The sequence below is a fragment of the Accipiter gentilis genome, chromosome 17 (genome assembly GCF_929443795.1).
Source record: "Accipiter gentilis chromosome 17, bAccGen1.1, whole genome shotgun sequence".
NCBI classification, from domain to species: domain Eukaryota; kingdom Metazoa; phylum Chordata; class Aves; order Accipitriformes; family Accipitridae; genus Astur; species Astur gentilis.
In genome coordinates this window covers 27,776,962-27,796,104 of record NC_064896.1, presented here as the reverse complement: position 1 = coordinate 27,796,104, position 19,143 = coordinate 27,776,962, and the positions used below count along the sequence as shown (strand labels likewise).

Below are 19,143 nucleotides of genomic sequence, written 5' to 3'. Positions count from 1 at the left end.
ACGCGCTCCAACCCTTTTCTCCTGGGTTTCTCCACGAGGCGCCCCAGCCCCTCTCCTCGGTCGGGTTTTGGTGACGCTCGGAGCACCCTCGCTGACCTCGGAAACCGCCGCTGAATGGAATTCCTTCCCTCTGCGGGAAATTTATCACAGGGCTTCGCTTTTTCCTAACCTTTAACTTCATGTTCCTTGCTGAAATTTAAGGCCATTGCTGCCATGGCCCCACACAGGCGGAAGATATTCTGGTGCGTTTTTGCAGGGTTACCCTTCTCCCCCCCCCCAAAAAAAATTCTTCCTCAGGTTGGGAAAGTGCCTCTCCAACCTTTCCTTGACCATTCTTCTCTCTTCCACTGAACGTTTACCTTTCCTTATTGGTTTTTTTTTTAAATTGTCTTGGGGGCTTATTTTTAATTTTATCCTCGGGAAAACGGTTTGTTCTGGTTTTATTGGCGGGGTGGGGGCGGACGCGAGTGCTGCCCCGCCGCGGTCCTCCGCGCCGCCAGGGGGCGCTGTCAGCAGCCGGTGACGTTTCCCGCCGGGGCGTGGCGGATGCGGCGGGGGCCGCGCTGAGGGAAGAGGAGGAGGAGGAGGAGGAGGAGGAGGAAGGAGCTGGGCCCGGCCGCCCCACCGGCACCCCGCAGGTGAGTGGGGCGGCAGGGGTTCGCCTGGCTGTGTTTTATTCCCTTCCCGTCGCCTTTAGGCTTTGCTTCGCCTCTCCGGGCCCGTCCCCAGAGCCCCCTTGGGGCCGCTGGCAGAGCAGGCCGTGCCCAGGGAGGTGAGGCGGGGAGGAAGGCTCCCGGCCAGCCCGGTCTCCCTGTCTTGTGCCCGGGTGTGAAATGGATTAAAAGGTGCTCCCCGCCCTGGGGCTTGCTGTGGTGAAGGCATTCAGCACGGGGAGGCCGGCCGAAAACGGGGGCGGGGAGGTGGGTTGGTGCCTTAACACCTCCTGTCACAGGCTGCTGATAGCACTGCACTGCAGAAACACCGAGCTGGGGGAACTGCATCCGGCTGCTCGGATGGAAATAGCTAATTCTCTGCACCCCACATGCACCTGCGCTTCACTGGGGGCTCTGCGCTGGTATCTTGTTTCTCCAGCTGTATACTGTTACACATGAGTACTTCCCTTGTATATTATTTTTAAGAGGAAAATGCGGTCAGTGCTATTGAGAAACAGTGCTTATAATAGGCACCAGTAGTAGCCATATAAATGTACTCTTATATTAGCTTTACAGAGTGCTTGTGGTTTGATTAACGTGGCTTCAGTGTTTCTGCTTCTTTGCTGTATGTCCTGTGTTCGTGCAGTTTTTGTCCAAGAGCTTTTAAGTCGTAGATGGCACGGACCATTTGAAAACAAGTTTAGCTTATTCAGCAGAACCACCAACATCTTGGCAAGCCAGCAAACAAGGACAAAAGCAAGAATTGCAGATACAAGAAGAAAATAATTATATTAAAATGCTTTTCTTTCAGTATGCATGTTTAAAGCACAAAATTGTTCTAGGAAACGGATTTAAAATAATAAAACACTTTACTGAGTTTTTACACACTTCTGCTATTGTCTGCTGTTCTGCTGTAGTCTTGTGGAAGGCAGGAGAAAGGGGACTGCCATTACCTTCCCTGGTAGTAAGAGGAGTGGAGTTCTGCCTCAGGGTTTTCTTCCATCATCTGTATTTCTGCAAGAGAAGGAGGAAAGTTCCTACCTTAATAGCTTCATAGCGAGAACTCAAATGAGTGCTCTTTGAAGCCATTTTTTATATCCAAGCGGTGTTGTAATAGATGTGGGGAAAGTTAGACAAACACGAGTACTTCTGTGGGAGTCAGCGGACCGTTTCTCTGCCTCGTAGTCATCCGAGTACGGCATTGTAACAATGCCGTTCAGTACTTTACCATGTAGATTGCTCACCCTCAAGCTGTAGGATTTCTGTGACCGCTTCAGTATGAGCTACTGCTGAAATCTGTCCTGTCCACTGTTGTGTGCTCCTGAGTGCCCCTTGAGCTGGGTCCTGTGATATCTGACTTAAGTGCAGTAAGTAGGCCAGAAACTACCCAGATGAATAATACATGGTTAGGTTTTTTTTAGCTGGATTTGGCTGCAGCTAGTGCTGGGACAACAGAATGGATGAGTATGAAGGCAAAGCTGCCAATGGGACTTTTTTTTTGGTGACATCCCGTTGTGATAAAAGCCAATTGTACTTTGACCATCAGAAGAAACTTGTTTCATAAAATTAAGTGCGCCTCTGTTGTATCTCGTGGAATTTGTGAAAGGTTTGAGTATCCTGCTTGTTGTTCTTCAGTGAAGAAGAAATTAATGGAAATGAGTGCGTAGTGAGTGGCAAAGAATGGTCATCGACACAGTAGAATATGCAAGATGAAGAGCAGGGTGAGGTACTGGCAGTGATGAAGCAATGTGAAACCTTGAAAGTGAGGGTGAGCAGTTTGAACTTAGAGGGGAAAGACAAATTATCTGTCACTGTAAAAACTTCAGAGAGGGTAGCCACAGATGATTTGGACTCCCTGCTTCTCTTACACTGATTGTGCTATGTCCAGGACATAGGCCTCCAAAGGAAGGAAAATGGTGATAGAAAACTTAATTGAATTCTGTTTAGATATACTGCAAGGAGAAGGAATGGAGTTGAGCAGTCCAGCGTTCAGATTGCAGCTTCACCAACTTTAGTGCTTTAACTTGCTGTCTGTACCCTAGAAGAAGAGCAAAACCCATTATTGGTTGATTTCATGCTGGGTAAGGAAAGTCTGTTCAGTTTCGTTTCCCAGCTGGATTTGGAAAACTCGTCAATATTTAGTGTCCCTGATGTAAATAAAAATACATCAGAAAGTAGCGGTTAAGGTATTCAGGTAGGAATGCCGGCACGTGAAGTAAGCAAAAGTATTGCATCAGTTGGAGCTGGAAATGAGCTAAAATATTCATAAATCAAATACAAATGTGCCACCACATTACATCTAGTGAGTCATTTTGACCTCTTTGTACCTGGGTAACCCTTTTATGTACCTGGAAATGAGCTTTTCAGTGAGAACAGATTTGATGTTACGGCTCTGGAGGAGTTATGAGAGGGGTTTTTACTTACAAGTTCTGTAATTCCGATCCTCAAGCCCATGGCTTGTTTATTGATTTTAACGTTGGAAAAGATTCTTGGCGTAATCCAGTTTGGCCTTGTAGATAATGTAGGCCATAGATTGCAGTCTGTGATTCCTGGGTTTAGCTTCAAAGTGATAAACAGCTTTAAAAGCTGCCTCTGCTAGCATTCTGCATACTCTTTAAGATTATTAGCTATGTGCTAATGTTTATTGTAAACTGTTTTCCATATTCAGACTGATCTGTGTATGCATATTTCAGAAGTCTGTAATACAGATTGGAAAGGACAGATTGTTTTCCTCTGGGTGTTGCTAGTTGAGAGTGAAAATTACTGAACAGGTACAGCTTCTCTTCTCAGTTCATGCTGCTCTGTGGATGGAATATCCAGAGGCAGAGCAGGATGTGTTAGTCTACTCTTGAGATTATCTCTCCGAGACACAATTTGGAATTTACTACATGGGCTATTTTATAGACTTGGCCCATTTTTTTTCTCAACCAAGTTTGTCACTGTTATTCAGTAAAGGTCTTAACCTTTGAGCTGCCTTGTACCTACATGATCTTTAGGATTTTGCTTTTTAAAGCCTTGTTATGGCCTATACTTGTGTTTATTAGAAAGCTACAGCTTTCTTTGATCAGAAACTGTAATTACATCTGGTACTTTGGTGCCATTTAGAAATTTGCGGTGCTTGATTGTGAGCAAAAGAAGCAAGGAATACTTGCTATTCCTGGGGTTTCAGATGCAGGCATTTTATATGCTGATCAGTGACCTCAAGGGTTGCAACACTCCTTGTGTCTTTCAGATATGCAGCAGTCACACAGCAATTAATGCAGTTTGATACTCTTTAATGTTTTTAGTCTTTATGTATGATTTTACAGAAATACTCGTTGATATATACCCTGTTATATTGCAGTGGCTGGCAGTGTTTAAGGTCAGGTTAAATATTAGCAAACTATATGTGGTTTGTATCTTCTGTTTAAATGTGGGAGAAGCAACTATGCTGAACAATGCTTTATGGCATTTACTCTTCAAAGACTTCTTTGGATTATTTTTGATAGTATTGACATTATACTGAATAGCACCTTTTAGAAAAGGCATATTATGCATATTTTATACATAATTTCATTATTTCTCAACAACTAGTAATGTAGTGGAGATCAGAGGTGCTGTCAGAATTGAACAAACCAATTAGTTTCAAGCATTTTACAGTGAAATATGTAGAGAGAAGTACGAGTTAATTACAGTTATCCGAGAATCACTGATACTTACCGTGGTATTATTTCATTTATTTTTTCATAGCTATCGTGAAACTATGTGGAAATGGGGTGGTGGAGATGATTCTCCTTCCAAAACAGTAGTAAGTACTGATTTACTATTAAAATAATATTTTCTTAAGAATTTCTGACTTAGAGGATCTTTAGTTGATGATATACTAATCGTGTGTATTTGCTCTTTCATAAATAAGTGCTTAACTATTTTTACCATGACTCAGTTTTAGGACTCTCATAGTCAGGTTGGGTTCTTGCTTCCTGTCTGCTTGGTGTTTAATCTCTTGTGCATAACACAGCTGTTCTATTCGTCTTCGCTATGCTTCTCTCGCTTTAAGAAAACAAGCTTTATCCCAAGTGTATTTTTTGTGTTTAGTATGTTCAGTATCAATATTGTGTTGCCACTAGGTTCAGTAACACTACTACTGGTTGTTGTGATGCAACTCCAGTAAATGAGCAAATTCAGTTTCAGATACCTGTGATGGTTTTGCTGTATTTCAAACTAATATTCCTAAACCAGTTTCTAAGATTTATAATTTCATGTGTCTATCAAACTTGCTAAAAACAGACTGTTATCGGTACCGATGCTACATGTAAGTTTTAGTTTATTGCACTCTAATAGATTTGCTGAATGTGTTTAAAAAAACCCCAAACAAACACCAAGTGAAGACTTTTTGCAGAAGCAGTGTTGTCTGCACCATTTTGTTTGTTCAAGGTATACTTAATGTCTGCAGGCTGCAGGCTCACAAGATGCAAGAAGCATGTCGGTGACGGATTTGACTGAACAGCTGACAAGTACTGAACAGCTGGTAACACAGCTAAAGGAGCTTGTCAGAGAGAAGGATGCTGAGCTTCGAAATAAAGATCTTCAGTTAAAGGTACCGTGCGTGTATTCTTGTCAAAAAGAGTGTTTAAAAAACCCCTTTGGTCCTGTTTAACATGAGCTGTTTTCATAGATACAGGCTTATAGTCAGTTATAGCAACTGTAGGAACACAAGAAGCATTGGTCACAATTAGCTGTTATGGTTCCTGGATGTTACCGCTTTTTGCCAGTGTGTCTTCTCTTCCAAAATTGTAACTGGGTTTGGGTATTACACAGGCAACATGTGTTCCTTGCATGAGCAGGTGCACTTAATAATTGCAAGGGACAGGCTGACTTGCCAAGAGCTAGAGGTGCATGGTCATTTTAGGCTAAATATGGGGAAAACCACCATCCAAATCGTTACTGGGCATTTAGTGAGATGCCAACTTACCTCAAATTGAATTTCTGTACATAATTTTTTATTTCTCCTTCCACTATAAATGTCTTTTTCTTGTATAATGATCTTACTGTTAATGCTTACTGTTATTATCCTCTGCTTTTGACTGACGTTAGGAAGGATGGAAGTAGGAAGGAATTTGTGTTTAACATCCGGAAGACTTTTGAGGGTTTGTTATTCTTACTAGTCATAAGGTTGGTCTGTTCCTGCAAGAGACTTATTTTTACACTTTTAAAAAGATGTCTTCTGTGGATGCGAACAGCCAAGTGTAAAAATACTGTTAAAAACTCAATTGTAAATGAAGTCGTCTCTTTAAATGAAATGTGTTTTTATAGTATTATGAAGGTGTCTTTCTCTTTGCATCAACCCCCCTCCCCCAAACCTCCTCTTTTTGTTAAAAAATCAAGCCCTGAATTGTATTGCTATCAACAAATAGGAAAATTTCTAACATCATAATGCTCTGGATTCTGTACAAGAATAATAACCATGTGCAGAGAGTTAAATAGTGAAAGGAGGTTTGTTTCATATATGTGGATCTGTTGCATGTGACATTATAGTGTGTCTTTAAGGGAAAGATTTTTTTGGTAATCATTTTAGATCTCTCTCTCTCTCTCTCTCTCTCTCTCTCTCTCTCTCTCTCTCTCTCTCTCTCTCTCTCTCTCTCATGGAGGAATTGAAGGATGCACTTGTTCATGTAGCTAATTTAGTCCTTCATGACTTTGATGTTTGTAGGAGGAGAAGGAATCTGCTGATGCCAAACTTTCCAAGTTGAAGCTGCAAAACAAAGCCAAGGTTGCATCATTAACCTCACAGTTGGAAGAACTTAAGAAACAGTTATCAATATCAGGAGGCTTAGAGGCAAAAGCAGAACAAAAAAGGGTAAGTGTCCTTGCATTTTAAAGCAGACATAATTTATGTAAGACTAGACAGTTTTGTGTGCTGGACTCAAATGTGGAACTGAAGTTCACATTTTTAGCCGAGTCATTTTAGGATCAGGGTAGACTGGGTGCTGTCAGTCCAGCTATATATTTCTATTTCATTCTTCTTTTATCTTTCTATAGAAATATAGAAAATTGTACATTCATTTCAAATTGTTTTGGTAAAAAAAATCCATACTCATCTTCATCTTATTAGCAGCTCGGTTTTAACACATATGAATCGGCAAGATAAGTTTTTGAGGAGGAATGAAAACAAAATCTAACTTGTTAATTTAATGTCCAAGACAAAAATGGAAATATAAAAATGTCCTTGGTAGCAAAATGTAAATTAAGGGTAGGAATGACTCATTTAAGTGACCAGTGTTTTACTGTTAACAAGGATTCTCGGATGTTTGTACTAGCGCAGTTGCGTGAGTAGTCTTGCATTTCTTCAAAATAGCATATTTTGACTTCATACACTTCTCAAATAACTTTAGTAAGGCTTTAATATTTCTAGGGCATTTGTTTTTTAAAGGTATGCTGAAAGGGGACAGAAACAGACCAGTTTGTTGAAGTCCCTACAAAGACATGCAGTATTTGTGCTTCCAATCTATTTTGCTAATAAAACATATTCTTAGCAGTTGCACTCAATTTCTTTTGTAATGGCAAATAATTTCTATAACCCAGTAGTTACACGTACTGAAATTCTGATGGGAACACTATGCTTAGGAACAGTTGAGTTTACACCTTTCCCTGTCCCCCCCCACAATGGTCCTTTTTTCCCTCTCAGTTATATGGACTACATTTGCCAGATTATACGGGTTAAAATTCCTAGAGGAAATGAATGCCCTTATTGCATTTTTAGTCCACTTTGCAGCAAAATTTATCATGAATAATTTAAATACAAAGATTTTTTCAAGCTTGATGTAAATTATGTGCCTGCTTTGTCTAGCTCCTACATGGAATAGGTAATATATAAGAGAACTGAAACACAAACCATGAGTAAAGTCCACTTTTTCTCACCAGTATTATCTGAATAGTTGGAGGTATGGAAGTCAGGTGTTACCTATTTATGGAATGCAAAACTCCCGTTTTTGCAGGCATCGAAAGATGGTGACCAGGAAAATGCTGCTGCAAATCGTGGAAAAATATTAGTACTGAGAAGAAGAATAGAAGAACTAGAATCCCAGCTCACACAAAAAAATGAAGAGTTACAAAAAAAGGTAGCATTTTTTTTGGTGCTAAGTGTTTGTTTTTTCACATTTGTGCTGTAGGATTATGTTTAAATATATTTATTTATATATATTTTTATATTTAATTATATGTTATATTACTAAACCGATATTCTGAGAGTTTTCTGTTGAGTAGAGAGAAAAGTTTATATGCTACAACCTGCCCGAGCAAACACAGTGAGAATTCTGTCACTGTGTCTTCAGTGCAGTGAGCAGTGAATCCTCAAGCATGCTTTTGTACTCGTTTGAAAATTAATTTTGAACAAATATGCTGTTTTGCTTCAGTTTTTCTTGTTGCAAAAATAAGATAACAGGAGGAAATGTGGGCAAGGGATTACTTCATGTTATGGTTTTTAGCTGTTCTGTGCAGTGATGTGTTTTGTGGACATGACTGTGGAAAGTGGCAGGAATGTGAATGTTGCAGAATTTCAGAGAGAAAGGCTCAGTAATTAAAGATTACACCTAAAATTGAACCAGGTTATGAATTTGACTGTAATTTTTTCAGTAGCCTAAAACAGGCAATAAGGAAATTAACGCAAATGGTTCTTCTCTGCTGTAGGTGGTGGAAGTACAGATTACAAGCAATGCTGCCTTTCTTTTTCAGAGTGTTGAACTGGAGGCCCAGCACTGTCGGGGGGCTGAAATGGATGCCATGCTGGCAGAGAAAGAAAAGAAGTTAGCTGAAAGAGATGCTTATATCATCGATTTACAGATAGCCTGTGGATCAAGTGGTGTTTCCAATGAAATACTCTTGCCGAATGAAGAATTGAAGGTATATTAGCAGCTCAAATATAAAATCTCCATAGAGGTTTCAAGGAATCAACGAATTCTGATGCGTTATATGGTGGATCCTTCTCTGAAGCACAAATCCTCTGCAGTTATTCATGTGAATAAAAACTCTTTACTGATTATTTTCATTTATGTTACTAGATCTATATTTCTTTACTTCTTTTGTCAGTACCATTTATACGTATGAGTATCGACTTCAGAATCTGCTGACAAATTTCATTCAAATTAAAAACAAACCTGAATTTTGAATTTAATGTTGCTTTAACTGAGGGAGGGGCTAGGAGATGGCTTCATGATGATTGCTGTATATTTTTTCTGGGTCCATTCTTCTAATTGTCTTTTGGTTTGCATTCTAAAGAATCAGCTGGCTCTTAAAGAGTCATCACTACAAAGCATGCAGATTCTGGTTCAGAATCTTACCAAGAAGGTTGGAGACAGTGAAGAAAAATGTAGCTTGTTCCAGGAACAGATTGAGAGTCTTAAAAATAGTCAGAGCAAAGAAAGAGAGCATTTCCAAGGAAAAGAAGCTACCTATATGGAGAATGTAAGTAAACACACTGCAAAAATATTTACATTCTTTTGGGGAAGAAGTGGTATCTTGGCTGCAGTGTTTCTATCTCAATAGTTAAGAAATGCCATTTTTAGTTTTGGATGGTTCTTGAGTAAAGATCTACGTGGTGTTCAGATGAAACGAGAATAATGAAGCAGTAGACGGTTTGTGCTGGTGATCATTGAATTTGAAAGTTTTGTGCAAGAAAGGAGTTCAAGGATGTGGCTGGTGTTTGGACATGGAAGAACTAGTGTGTAACAGAGTGAAATGAGTTGTGCAGAATTCCAGTTCAAGAACCTCCAAACATCTCTCTCTTGTAGCACTATATCTTAAGGTGCAAAAATGCACACATGCAATGGCTGGTAGTGTTTTTGGATTATTGCAACCATTCTTGGCAGAAATGGCTGTTTGACAGATCACTTTCACTTGTGCTGTGAGCTATCTGGCACACTTTGGTGTGAGAGCATGGGAAAAAATGGTGTTTGTCTCCTGACTGAAAAATAGATTAAGAAGTTTGGTATACTTAATGGGAAACTTTTCTAGAAGTTAGCAGCTGATTAACAGGTCAAGACAAACAACAACTTGTTATAGAATACTTAAAAATAAAAAACCCCAAAACAAAAGGCAGAACTAGGGAGCATGTTACCCAGTCCTTGACATTACCAGGCTCTTCCAACTCCCTTGGAAGCTAAATCTTAGATTTTAATGCGATGCATCTGTTCTCGCAGCATTTGAGTTCTACCACATATGAAACTATTTGTCTCGGTATTTCCCACATCATTTGATGTCTGAGTCTATTACATCTGTAACAAAAATGCTACTTTTGATCCTGATTGTGACCACACCTGTTCAGCAACACACAGAGAATTAATTTTAATACAGGAAAGAAAGAGAAAGACAAACAGTTGAGACTGTAAAAGCCATTTTGGTGAGCATAATGTTGTCAGATATAAATCTGGGTAGGACTTTATGTGAATTTATTCAAAATATCATTAGCGAGTTTCTAAAAGTTATATCCAGTTCTTATAAAAATTGTAAGATAGCTAACAAAGACAAGTTGGGAGTAGAATACAGGTTTTTGAGGAGAAGTCAGCTAGGTTTCAAAGCTGCTGTTTGGGCTTAATTTATAGAAACTTGCTACAAAGGAACATGATCAGTGTAATCTTTTAGAAATTAGAAGTCTCAGAACAATGACATCCAAAAAAGAAAGGTGAAGATCTGTGACGTTAAACAAAAATGAATGGTATCATGCTTCTCATTAAAGGTTGTTCTTGTGGAATTGAGACAAATCTTCTGTAAGTTGGAGGTGTATCTGCATGCACCACTGACGTTAGTAATCACTGACCGATTAGTAGCTTTACTATTTACTGGAAGCAAAACTCAGACTTAAGATAGAATACATTATCTTGCTCTACCTTTCGTTAGGCAATTCAGTGTACTTTTACTATACCTTTGTGGACTGGTTTCATATTTACTTTCTATGTGTTTTTAGATACGTGTGTTTCAAAACATTATCCAGGAAAAGGAAAAGGAATTGGAAGCACAGAGAGAAAAGCATGAGCAGGAGCTCTTTAAATTAGCTGCTAAATCTGATGCAAGTGCTGACCTAGAACAGGTATGTTGCTTTGGAAACTCAATAGCTTGCTTTGACTTAGACATCAGAATTTGGAATCATGTAATTACTAACCTCTGCGGCACAGTTCAGATATCTGGTTGGGAGAATAAAGGTAAGTCTTTTTCTCTTCTGAAAGTTTTAACTTCTTATTGATTGCTTGACTTTTGGGTTTGGTTTTTTTTTTTGCTAGTTACTGAAGGCCTTGAAACAGAAGCTCCATGAAAAGGAAGAAGTCATGCTGGGAAGGACACAGGTGATAGATGTCTTGCAAAAAGAATTGGATGCCAAGGACCAGCAATTGAAAGTACGGAATAGCATACATGCACAACTAAACCCATCAGGTCAATTACAAGTTCAAAAAGCTGTTTAGTTGTGCACAAAAGACAGTTTTGCATAAAATATTTAGGCAGTTCTCTGGGAGGCTTCGACATGTGCTAATAATGCAACCATAGTTGTGGAAACAAATATTAATTCCAGTCAGGAAATTAACTTAAAGGTGCGGTAAAGTCCATAAAATATAAAACTGTCAACTCTCACCCATAGTTTGTCTTGATCATTTTGGGAACTTGCCATATAGGGAAGACTTTTTGCTGTCAAAAGATTCAGCTTCTCTAGTTAGAGACTGCAGTGAGCCCCGAAACTGGGGCTCTTTCTTTTCCCCCCAAAGAGAGTGTTTTGCTAATTGTCTGCCTTTGCTTTTGCTGTCTTTCTACTGATTGCAAAAGCAATCAAGGTTCTTTGTGTTTAAGCACCTAGCATGAACTCTGATTATAGCCTTCGAGTGCTGCTGCTTCAGTTCAACAGTGTAGAAAAAGGACATTGCAGTCTCACATAGGCTTTTGGGACTCTGCTAAAACAGACACATAGCCTGCCTGGGGTGCCAGGTCCAGCGTTTTAGCTATACTATTTCCAACAAATTTTCAACTTACCAAGAGGGCTGCTAGAACAAAAATCTTACTAGAAATAGTTTCAGCTACATACCCAGGTAGATGTCCTGCTCAGGTAGTTAAGATCCATGGTAGTTTAAGCCTGTTTCATTTGTCCTTTGCATTTGTTATGGCTCCTGTCTCATGCAAGGTTTTCTTGTGTTTTTATTTTTGGGTTACGCGCATCTTCCTACAGTGATGCTCTGCAAGAACTGATGATACCTAGTGCTAGTGCATTGAGGGGACAGAAATGCACACCTTGAGCGTAGGGGGAAGGTTTGACTGCGACAGCAGGAACTTGAAGCACTTAAGGCTGAGATTCCATTACAGTTTTAAGTCTTAAAATAACAGGAAGCCTTGCTTTATTTACATAAGCAATTTTAACCATATTTTGGAAATGTTCCTTCTGCTGTTTTGCACAGCTTCTTTAGTTGGACGGTTTATATTCCTAGGTTTATGTATCACGAAAGTAGTTTTTTGAACAGCAGGTCTAATGTGAGTGAACTGCTCTGCTACAGTGATCTGTAATCTTTCCTACCTCTATGTATTAAAATAACTAATGTAGAGGCACTATAAGTAGAATAAGCATTAACAGAAAACTAGTTAGCAACAAAATATTGTAAAGAACTAGATCCGTTTGCCAACATTAATTTTAATGGTTGTAGGTCACAACACCTGGGTGGCATTCTAGTGGGCATTCTTAATCTTTGGGCTCACTGTTAAAAAGATCTGCTTCTGTTTTTTTTTTTTTTTTTTTTTTTTTTTTTTTAATATATATTCCATGGAACCAAACATTCTTTTTTTTATTCCATTTTCACCTATGGGAGAGATTGCATGTAGTTTGCCGTCAAATAGTGATGCCATTTTGCTGAAGTCCCCGCTTCTGTCTTGGAAGGTCAGAGCTGAGTAGCTTTTGTAGTACAGCCAGGTTACCAACAGTAGCCCTGATTTCTCATTACAATTTATGTACGAATACAGATACAGTATTTGACAGTGGTATTAAAAATACTTTGCATTAAAATATAACGGTGTTTTTTGTGGTTGTGGGTTTGTTTTGTTTTTTTTTTTTTTACAGGATATTAATGAAAACCTGAAACGTCTTCTGTCTGAAAAAGAAAACCTCCAGTCTAAACTGGATGCTGAGAAACATGTAATGAGAGCTCAGTTAAGAGACATGATGGAGAAACATGAGCTTGAAATGACAAAAGTTAAGGAGAAATATAATGCTGAACTGCATGAAATTCAAGAGAAACATGAAACTGAGCTGCAAGAGAAGGATCAGGCCCTGTTTCAGCTTAAGAAACAAGTGGCAGAATTAAGTGGTAGTGGTCAGACTAACTCAAAAGAAGTTAGAGATCTGGAGTCTATAACCAAAGAGAAGATGGAAGATTTAGAAGGTATCCTATTTAAACAGTTGTTACATATGAAGGGATCCTTTGCCTCAGACTGTTACGTATCATATGCCAATTTCATACCTGTTGCAAGTAGAACTACATTAAATTAGGTGGAAGAGTTATTGCCACACTAATTAAGAAGTATCTATGATCAAACACTATAATAATGGGGATTATATGAATACCAAGATAATCAAATTAACTATAAATTTCTCACTACATTTCTTGTTGATATGTTTTTCTGTAAATACAGTTGTCTTGTGTAAGTGTATAACTTCCAGTTGCTGAAGAAATTAAACATAGGTCTTGTATTAATAATCCTTCCGTGGTATTAAATAATTTTTTGCATCTTGTTTCTTAGTACAAGTGAAATTGAAAACAGAAGAGGCCAGCAAATCTGAAGCAAAGTTTCTGAAAATGAAGGCTTGGTCTAAATCAAAAATCAAACAACTGGAGGATGAACTAAAAAATGTATGTGTAACATTATGTTTAATATTCCTTGCCTGTTTTAAACTACTGTGCTTGGAGATTTGACTGAAAAAAAAGTAAAATGTGGGGTAAATAGAATATTAAAATAATTTACTCAAAGTATATATGAGTTAATGTACAGAGATTGAATGGACTTAAAATTCAACAAAAAATAGTACAAACTGCTGTTACCAGCATTCAGGAGTAAATTTGTTATAGATTAGCTAGTTTATTGCGCTTTCAAATATTAGAAAAACAGCTATTCTAAGTATTACTGAAAACTCAGGGGAAAAAAGTTGCCTTGATTTTGCTGTGTTTCTGGTGCATTTGAAAAACTCATGTAACTATTTTTTCTTTTAGTTTTCATCAAAGAATAATGATGTATCTGCCTTAAACAATCGTGTCTCAGAATTAGAAATTGAAAATGAAGAACTACAGTCAAAACTGCAGTCGTTATATGAAATCAGAACTCAAAATGGTAAAAAAAAAATAACCTTTTTCAGATGATTCAAAGAGACAAAGATAAATGAACTTTCTCATTTTCATTTTCAAAGTGTATCTTTTTTTTAAAACAGATTCTAAAGTAACTTCATGCAACTTTGAACAATAGCATACAGTATTTAAGTCAGAGTTACAACTCTGCTTTACCCTCCCTAAATCTACCCGTGCATAATTCTTGTTGCATCTAGGCTTAGGCAGAATAGGTGTAAACTTTTCCAGGAAGTGGAAGAGGCGTCTTCTTAGGAGGAAAAATGAGACCACACACACTTGGAAAAATTTATCAGAGTATATATAATAAACTTTTGAGAGCAGTGAGTTGCAAGTAAATTAAGAACTATCATTTCTTTTGTAAGGATTTGAGAGAGAATTTGTGCTTAAAACCTCAGATAGTTTAAAGTAGAGCCCTGTGAGAGATTTTTCTGGTTTGCCCTGTGTTGTCTTCTCTGACATCCTTTCTGTAAATGGAAAATGGTAGAATTTTCAGTTCAACCGTCTAAATTGTTAGCAGGTTAGATTTAAGGCACTCATCAATATTTAATAATCAAGAAGTCAGTTTTATTGGTAGATGGCTAACACAGCCCAACAGAGGTCTTCTAACTGAAAGGAATTATCATCTGAATTTTCATTTAGAATCATTCTTCTAAGTCTTTATCGATCTTCCTATTAGTTTTCTGTCCTAATGAACCAAATTTATTATGTTTTTGTAGAAGAATTGCTGACTAAGCTGGAAGTCTATGAAGAGCAGCAAAGGAAGCTGCAAGCTGATCTTGACCAAGTTACAAAGAGGGCAGCTTCACAGGTTAACTTTAAAATTGATTTGTATGAGTTACTGATTAACTCAAACAGTGCTAATTAGACTTTGAAAAGTGTGTTAGCTGGATTTTGGAGCTGAAAATTAAATTAATGATATATGGAATTGTTCAGTTGGATAACAAGCTGGCAGGTTTTGAATTCCTTAAAGAGATTGATTTGTACTCACTTTGCTACGTACCTTAAATTATATTTTTCCAAGCAGTTTACTATTTATTTAGTTACGTTTAAAATGAGTCATCAAAGTGTGGCTGTTATTTTCTATACAATATGAATAGCTTTCAGAAGGAAATAATAGCTGTAACCTTGACAAATGTACAGGTCTGGATAAAAAAATGAGAAGACTCAGAAAATATTGCTAAAGGGCTTTAGATGGATTAACAGTTCACGTTAATCATGGTAACTTTGTACAGCCCTATCAGCAGAGCCAGTTTGAAACAGTTAATTGCATTTTGCTAAAAAAGAATGTTTTTTTCCAAATTTTGTGGAAAAGTTTTTTTGTAGAGAAGTTTTACTTTGTGGAGAAGTAGTTTTTATTTTGATGGAAAGAGAGAAACGTTTTTATTCTGTTCACGGAAAAGAAGTTAATAGAGATTTGTTATCCCACATAAAGACAGTTGAATATTTTTTTACTTTGAAACATTGCTAAGATGAAAATGTGCAACAAAAATATTCTTCTTAAAAAAGCCATTTTTGTTTAAAAATATTTCAGATTAAAAGTGCACCTGGCAGTGGCATTTTTGATATTTTACGGAGTGGTGAGGCTTGCTTTTTATGTATCTACAACAGCAATTATCACTTTCATAAATTTTTATTTATGCAAAGTGGTGAAGTATAATGGATTGTTTTCTCTGTGAATGGTTTGCCAACTTAAAATGTTATTGTCATTTGCAATGGGATTTGGTAAATATATTTTCACGCACAGTTTCTCTTGTTAGGCCAGTGAATCAGGTAGTGTGGATGAATTGCAGAGTCAGCTCTTGGAATGGCAAGAAAATGTACCAGAGTCAGAGGAGACCCGTGATCAAGTCAGAGAAGAGAAATCTGCCATGGCTTTGAGAATGGCTCAGATTGAGGAGGAGAGAGAAGGTGAATTGTTTTATTTACGATATAATTATCATATTTATATATGTGTGTGTGTGTCTGCTGTACTTCAGACTGAACTGATAGCACACCACCATGTCTCATTTCTGTAGTTAGTGAAATTGCTTAAATTTGCAATTTTGACTTTTTCCAATTTCCTTGAATCTGTTTTTCATACATTCATCTTTTTTTGTATCATTTTTACGAGTAGATGTGCTTGTTCTGTTTGCCAGCTGACTTGCTGCTCTGTAAGACTGCTTGAAGTTACTTTGAAAGATCATTGTCTGCATATGAATGATCAATGATAAAAAGTTCACCATTGAATTATTAAAGCTGCCTGCCTAGAACAACTGGTGAAGCTGTGGGGAACTATAGTATTGATTTGAATTTGATGAATGAAGGTGCTGCAGTAGTAAAATGTACCTGAGACAAGAGTTTCTCTTTAAATACAATTAATGAGAGACGTTTCTTAGAATATTTAGTAATCTGTTAGTAAGTATCACTTGTATAGGTCAGCTGAATAATGTTAACTGGCAATGGTTTAGAGCTAGTTAAAAATATTAAATTATGTACAGAAAATAACATTTCAAGTAATCTCAGGTTTTACAGTTTTCTAAATTATTAATGAAACAGATAATGAGAACATGAAACAGCTTCTATTAAAACTTCCAAAAGTCTGGTTAAGTTTCAGATAGTTTTTACTGCTTTTTTCCATGCCACCTAGTACTATATTATAATTTTTTGTCCCGTTAGTTAACTGTGTGGGGATCAATGGCAAATTTTAATGTGCACAACCTACCATCATAATTAGTCCAGTTAGTTAATTTGAACCTTCTCTTTTTAATCTGTGATTGAGTTATTTTTCATTACATGATCAATTGGAAGTTCAGTGTGTAAGCATAGAAATGTTTTAAGGATCACATCTCTTCTTTTTGAGCGATTTATGCATGTAAAGTTTTGGAATTGAAAGAGAATAATATTCCCGTCATGAAAACTACCTGTTATCTCATCTGTGGTAACTACAGATCCACATGCAATATTAATAACAGTTGTAAAATTTCATCTGCGTCAGTCCGTGTTTAATTTTGCATTTTTTTCCCCTTGGGATGAGCATGACCTTTCTGTTTCTTTTTTCCTGCCGTTACACCTGATGAGCACTCAGCGTCCCTTCCCCCTCCACTCCTACCCTACACTGCGATTTGGTCAGCCAGTGAGAACATAGTTTCCCATCAGTTTTGTGCATGCAGGTTCCTGCAGCAATGGCAACTTGTAATATACTGTTGCTGATTTCTTCTGTTGTTGCTTCTTTTGAGGAAATTGCCAACAGTACCTTCTAAGATTTGCCATTGATGGTATGTGGGTTTTAGCAATACATGTAACAAATGCTGGTTTTAACTTGATTTTTTTTCTGCCTTGCAATACCTGTTTCTTCATTTATATTAACCGAATCATCTTTCTTCATTTTTCTTTGTAGTAACAGCTGACTCCATATTTATGTTGTAACCTTATTTAGAGAAAAATTTCTTGGCTTGCTGCAAGTTGTTGTGACTAAGTAAGAATCAAATTCATTTAAATATTCTTAGTAGTACTTGAAATTCAGTAGTATTTTTTTTTTAAATTATATTCCATCCCATAAATTGCAGAACTCTGCATGCATTTATATTAGCTACCAATATTTGAAGGAATATATAAACCCACTACTCATTCCATCAGTCTATGACAATTTGCCATATATGGTGATTGTCTCTCTTGGGTTGAATGCGTGGAGAGCTGCAGAAGCATAGAGGATGACAGTATTGATTACATTTATAGATTGGGGCCTGTTTCCTCTATAAACCACTAAAGATTGTGATATTTAGTGTGAATAGTGACACAAGGAAATATAGACATATCATTAGTTAATTTAAATGCAGTGTGTATCTGAAGAAAGGGTTCTGGGAAGTTTTTCAGTTTTTATGTTAGATAGAATTGCAAATTAAAAGCTCCCTAAGCTGCTGTAAAACATTAGAAAATGTATTTGCTTGCTAATTATTAAAGCAATGCTGAATTTAACTGAAAGTGTTTTAACACTTCCTAAGTGTTCTAAATGATTCTAAAGATCCTATTTCTGTACTTTAATTTTTCATGTGACAATGGTAATTTCATTCTTCTTTTCATTATCAAATACTTAGGAACCTAATTATTTTGGGTTCCTAAAGCACAGTGTGTTATTCATTCTGATTACACTTAAAAACAGATTACCTCAATTTCAGCTTCCAAGAAATGGATATTTTTTTTTCCCTCCAAACAAGGGGTTAAGTTCTTATCTGGAATAATGCTTGCTCCTTGAATCGCTTCACTGACTTTAATGGCAGTTCTTGTAAACAGAGGTTTAAGGCATGTGATCAAAATCTGGCATTTATTTCTACAGCTTTGAAGAAGTATGTATAATGATTAAAAAAAATAATTGTAGAATCTATACTTGAAAATAAACAAAGGTGTTACAGTGCCAGAAGCCAAAGTATAATTAAAACCAGAAGTAAAATCCAATTTAGTAGTCCTACTTTAAAAGGGTCATTCATTTTTTTTCTTTAACTTTTTTTTCCTCCAATCTTTTCTGACAGCATGTTAAGTATGTAATTTTGAAATATTCCAGGAAGAACTTAAATCTAGTAGGTGTTACAGAATTGTGTGTTAATGAAATTTGCGGTGTATGTACTCCTTGGACGACTCAGATGAAAGCTGAGTATTCCCAGTAGGGCTGAATCTCCTAATAGTTTCTGATGTTTACCTCACAGATGCATCAACATAAGTTCTATGAATTGTGCATGCTGTGAGGACAACTGTGGATTGATGTGGTTAAATTGAAAGCTAAATTTGTAATTATCTAATTAATCTAACTTTCAGTTAAAGTATGGAGCCACCTTTATTTTCATTTCTTTTCACTGGCCGTTCTGTTTTGTCTGCTTTGCATGAAACATCTATTTCCTAATCTGTTACCCCAAACATGTTTTGTCATATCACAAAACAGATGGGAATGTACTTTAAATGAAAAATCATTTCTAACAATGAACAGGATGCATACCTAAGCTTTCATATTCTGAATTTATTCAGTGTGTTTATTGACAAGTGATTCTGTATTTGTCTTAAAAAGAATTATACTATTAATTTGTGATAAGATGGTTTGATGCCAGTTTGCAGTGTAATACATGCTTGTGACTTCCTCAAATTATCTGGCTTTATAGCTCATACTAAAATTAAAGTTGAAA

General features: G+C 37.1%; 1 protein-coding gene across 6 annotated transcripts in view; it reads left to right on the top strand.

Moving 5' to 3' along the window:
- The first annotated feature begins 558 nt into the window (after positions 1 to 558).
- LOC126046807 (golgin subfamily B member 1-like) overlaps positions 559 to 19,143 on the top strand; it is a 47,258-nt gene continuing 28,673 nt past the window's right edge. For 4 of the 6 annotated variants that reach the window (XM_049819638.1, XM_049819637.1, XM_049819636.1 and 1 more), the window contains exons 1-14: positions 559 to 638; positions 4,383 to 4,440; positions 5,086 to 5,229; positions 6,343 to 6,489; positions 7,628 to 7,750; positions 8,364 to 8,531; positions 8,907 to 9,092; positions 10,591 to 10,713; positions 10,904 to 11,017; positions 12,715 to 13,036; positions 13,395 to 13,504; positions 13,862 to 13,979; positions 14,710 to 14,801; positions 15,751 to 15,901. In XM_049819638.1, the coding sequence (XP_049675595.1) occupies positions 4,396 to 4,440; positions 5,086 to 5,229; positions 6,343 to 6,489; positions 7,628 to 7,750; positions 8,364 to 8,531; positions 8,907 to 9,092; positions 10,591 to 10,713; positions 10,904 to 11,017; positions 12,715 to 13,036; positions 13,395 to 13,504; positions 13,862 to 13,979; positions 14,710 to 14,801; positions 15,751 to 15,901 (1,843 nt within the window). In that variant the 5' untranslated portion in view covers positions 559 to 638; positions 4,383 to 4,395. The other 2 variants (XM_049819639.1, XM_049819640.1) reach the window with 2 other exon arrangements.